Source organism: Acanthisitta chloris, unplaced genomic scaffold (genome assembly GCF_000695815.1).
Source record: "Acanthisitta chloris isolate BGI_N310 unplaced genomic scaffold, ASM69581v1 scaffold34989, whole genome shotgun sequence".
In the NCBI taxonomy this organism is placed as follows: domain Eukaryota; kingdom Metazoa; phylum Chordata; class Aves; order Passeriformes; family Acanthisittidae; genus Acanthisitta; species Acanthisitta chloris.
The window spans coordinates 39,903-44,015 of record NW_008691494.1 but is presented as its reverse complement, the minus strand read 5'-3'; the positions used below and the strand labels follow the sequence as shown (position 1 = coordinate 44,015).

At 39.5% G+C, this 4,113-nt stretch overlaps 1 protein-coding gene across 1 annotated transcript in view; it reads left to right on the top strand.

Annotated features, from left to right (window-relative positions):
- SASH1 (SAM and SH3 domain containing 1) overlaps positions 1-1,165 on the top strand; it is a gene marked incomplete at its 5' end in the record, with an annotated part of 17,272 nt that extends 16,107 nt beyond the window's left edge. The window contains 2 exons of the mRNA XM_009082251.1: positions 10-105; positions 905-1,165. Of these exons, the coding sequence (XP_009080499.1) occupies positions 10-105; positions 905-1,165 (357 nt within the window). The remainder of the gene's footprint in view (positions 1-9; positions 106-904) is intronic.
- Positions 1,166-4,113: the final 2,948 nt, after the last annotated feature.

The following is a 4,113-nucleotide window of genomic DNA, read 5'->3' as shown; positions in this document are numbered from 1 at the left end:
TTGGTACAGAGGTACTCTGAAGACTTAGAGCAGCCTGAAAAGGATGTTGCCACAAACATGGACCAAATCCGGGTAAAGCAGCTGAGGAAGCAGCATCGCATGGCAGTGAGTATTTCCATAAACCAAATTTTCATATTCATGAGCAGACTTGTAAAAGGATTGAGGAGTGGTAAAGGGAAATACCTGCCAAGTCACAGTACAAAAGTGTTCCCTATGTTCATCCAGCAGGTACAACATAGGTGGAGGTACTATGGGGGCAGTACCTCCCCCTGTCCCAAATGAGGACGGTTAGCAGTTGAAAGGACAGCAGACAGCCCTCTCTTGACTGAATAATAGTTTTAGAAGTCTAAGCAGATGGCAAGTAGAGGTAACAGAGACTTGCTTGCTAAGGGTGGCACATATTAAACATTTCTGTATTGAAATCTGAAAGGATTTACACTCATTTTTCATTTCTTAGACTGTACTAGTGTTCATTCCTCCTTAGCAAAATCAGGAGGGGGAAACCATCAAAAACTTTCATGGCTTTTCCTAGGAGAACTTGGTTGGTCTGAGGTGGTAATGGGCAAAATTGGTATTCTCCTGCCTTACTGAGAAATTAAATGGATCACTCGGAAAAGTCTTGTTACTGGGTATTTTTTACTGATCTCAGACTAATTCAGAATGGCACATGACAGTCATCCAAGCAGCTGGATACTGTCCACTGCATCTGTATTGCTAAAATCTGTGCCAAGTGGTCTTCGCCTTTCAGCCTACACCATACTGACAAACGTGACATGCGAGAAGTTGAAACATCTGCTATGAAATTATACCCATTTGGAATAGAAAAAAAGTCATACTTGATGTAAAAGAAGCAGATATGTTTAACATTAAGGGTTCTCTTTTCTTTCTTTTTTTCACTCCCCAGATTCCAAGTGGAGGACTTACTGAAATTTGCCGTAAACCTATATCCCCAGGACTCATCAACTCTGTATCTGACTGGCTGATTTCTATTGGTCTGCCTATGTATTCCAGCCCGCTCATAGAAGCAGGATTCAACACACTGAGCAAAGTGCCTTCTCTGTCACAAACTTGCCTTCAAAAAGCTGGCATCACAGAGGAAAGGCACATAAGCAAGCTCCTGGCAGCGGCAAGACTCTTCAAACCTCTTGATCCAGAGGCAATTTAACATGCTCCACAGTGTGACATTGCCTGGTTGAGAATCCACTGCTTCTTCCTGCACCAGTATTGCTCTAATTACTTCATATAGCTAAAGAGATCAAGGAAGTGGCTCCCAAGGACAGGCAGATATCTTCTTCAAATGATATGAAAGTCTGTGGCAACTGAAGGAGAAGAGAAGCAACCACCAGGTAACATAGATGTGGTACTTCCCTCCCCCTCACTCCCATCTAAACTATTCTTACTTCATGAAGTGCACAGGGTTGGCCTAAGAATCAGACAGCTTCACAGAATTAAAGGACCCATGCACATTTTCCTCGAGTTTGTGATAGTGATACTAGTAATAGACCCTGTTTCTATGGAGAGCTCCTTAGATTGGGGGTCTTCTGTACATCTAGGTTCCAGGTACCTGAAATCAGTCCTAAAGAACAGGTGCAAATTCCAGTAGAAGCTGTTTAGCAAACACCTTTTGTTTATTTTAGCAGTCTAGAGCTAAACACAGAGCCCTCCCTGGTCATTTTGCTGTTGCTTGGTGTAGGTCCCAGTATGCCACAAAGCCTTTAGCTAGGCCAAAGTTAATGGACTGGAATTAGTTTTCAGTGTGATCCATCTCTGTCACTCCAATGCAACTAACCCATGGAGAGTCAGAAAGCTTCTTTTTATTTCTACAGAGCTGAGGTCATTTTTATAACTGCTTTCTAGCAATCAGCTTTTTATTTGCCTTAAAATAAGCTTTTAAGCAGTTACCTAGTGTTCACTTACCCGTATTCATGTTTTCCAAGCCTTGTTTCAACCTGTCACACTTAAGTTGTACTTAGGGTGGTTTCCAGCTGAAGTAGCTTCTATAAAATGCCTCATCATAACACCTTCTGTGTTGTAGAGATGCTTTTACAAATGCAGGGTTATGCTAGGTTTTGGTTGTCAGGCTAACTTCTTGTTCACTACAGTCTGCATTTACTGTTGTTACTAAACTGTTCCAAGATATACTGCCTTGTATATATGTAACTGCTTTTCATTTTAATCATATTCTGTGTACTGTGTTATATTGTCAATCATTATGCTGCAGCTTTGACTTGGTATCCTGACCATATTGATTCCAAACAGTGGGTTTCTGCAAATGAAAATTCACTTGTATCAAAAAAGCAAATTGTGTCCCATAGAAATCATCAGATCCAGTAATTCCATTGCATGGACAAAAGGTTCCTGTATAGTCTTATGAATTACACTGTGATTTTTAGAACAATTGATATCCCTTAACAACTGCTTTAATTTTACTTCTCACTGGAAGAAAGTATTGTTCTGGCACATGTGGTGAACCATTTTCCATGATATAATGATATTTTTTTCTGCCTAAATCCGTGTGAAATGGTCCAATCACATATGTGGCTAAATGACAGATTTTATATTTCTATATGGATACACATTTTATATGCCAAATACAGATTATAATGAATAGCACATTCACATAGCTTTTTCTTTGGGGTCTATATATGGTTTGTCTTTCAGCTTCTTGTAGTGCAAATACTTCATGGAAGACAGAGCAAGCTTACTCTGGCAGGTAAAGGGAGATAGTTTAGAAACCTGGACACAGGTCAGGATGTGTGGCTATTTCCAGTATCAATTCTGACATCAACTTCTGTATAAAACCAGACAAGACACTTCGCTCTTTGGTGCCTCAGTTATCACAGCCTCATATTTACATCTCCTGACAAAATGCTCTCAGAATGATGAATGAAAAATTGTGGTTACTCCATGATTCCTTACTATATCTGGTCTTTTCATGATCATGTTTTAAGTCAGATGAATATGCATTTTACTACAGATGATAACTAATTTGACTCCTGGTAGAATTGGTAGATGTTAGATTTACTTTGGTCATTTTGTATTTCACCACTGTCTACTGAACACCATCATATGAAGGCAACTAATTCACCGAGGTAACTTGAAATTGTTCTCAAGCAAAGCTCTGTAATGTTCTCTTTGGTGTGTGGATAATCAGCATGTTCTGATATGACAGCATCAGGAAACATACAGCAGAGGTGTTTTGTACAGCTGGTGAAACTTTAAAAGAAAAGAAAAAATGTGAAAAAATCAAGTGTTTTTTTAATAATGATGGTTTGTCTGTTGTTCTTCTCTGAGGCTTACATGGCAACTCTCAGTAAGCAGGAGATGGAAAGAGTATTGAGACTTCCTGAGATTGCTGGCAGGGACCAGAACAGAGTAGAAGGAAGTAGACAGCAGCTATATTGGAGCAAGGCCAAGCTGGCTATACGCAATAAAAAAGAAAACAAATTTCCTCATATTTCAGGGAAGGCAAGACATATAATAAAGCTCCCCCATATTAATTACTGTCCCTTCTCTTAATAACAGAAGGAGAATTATGGGAATAAACTGAACCTATGTGCCAAACACTCTTTGTAAATCCATACTTTTAAAATGATTATGTGGCCCAAGGAAACCAAATCACACCCATCAGGACTAGAATGAGTAGTTTGAGATTTGTTACTTTTAATAATTGTTTTGCTTTCTTTTTAAGACTGTGGTTTGTGGTCTTACTTGAATTACAATTTTAGTTTATATTTTAGCCTAAAAAAAGCCTTAAGCTTCTCAGTGTTTGAGCTTCCCTGCTGTGGTTTCAGTGACCTCTGGCACTGCCCAAGCAGGTGAGGTGGCGCAGTATGAGAGCCATAACCTCTTGCATCTTCTTGCAACCATTCAGTGCTCTAAGCTAAAGTTTGCTCATTAACTCTTGGAAAACACAGAAGAAACCTGCTGCTGGAATCCTCATCTGCTCTGCTCAGTTTAACAATGTTAAGTATCTATCCATTGTACTTTAGTAACTCAAACAGCTATTTAACAATAGAAGCAGCAAGCCCAAAACATTACTGAATACCATCATAACCATAAGCTTGGATTGATAACCTGCTGTTGCTACCCAGGTGGCAATGACACCTGTAG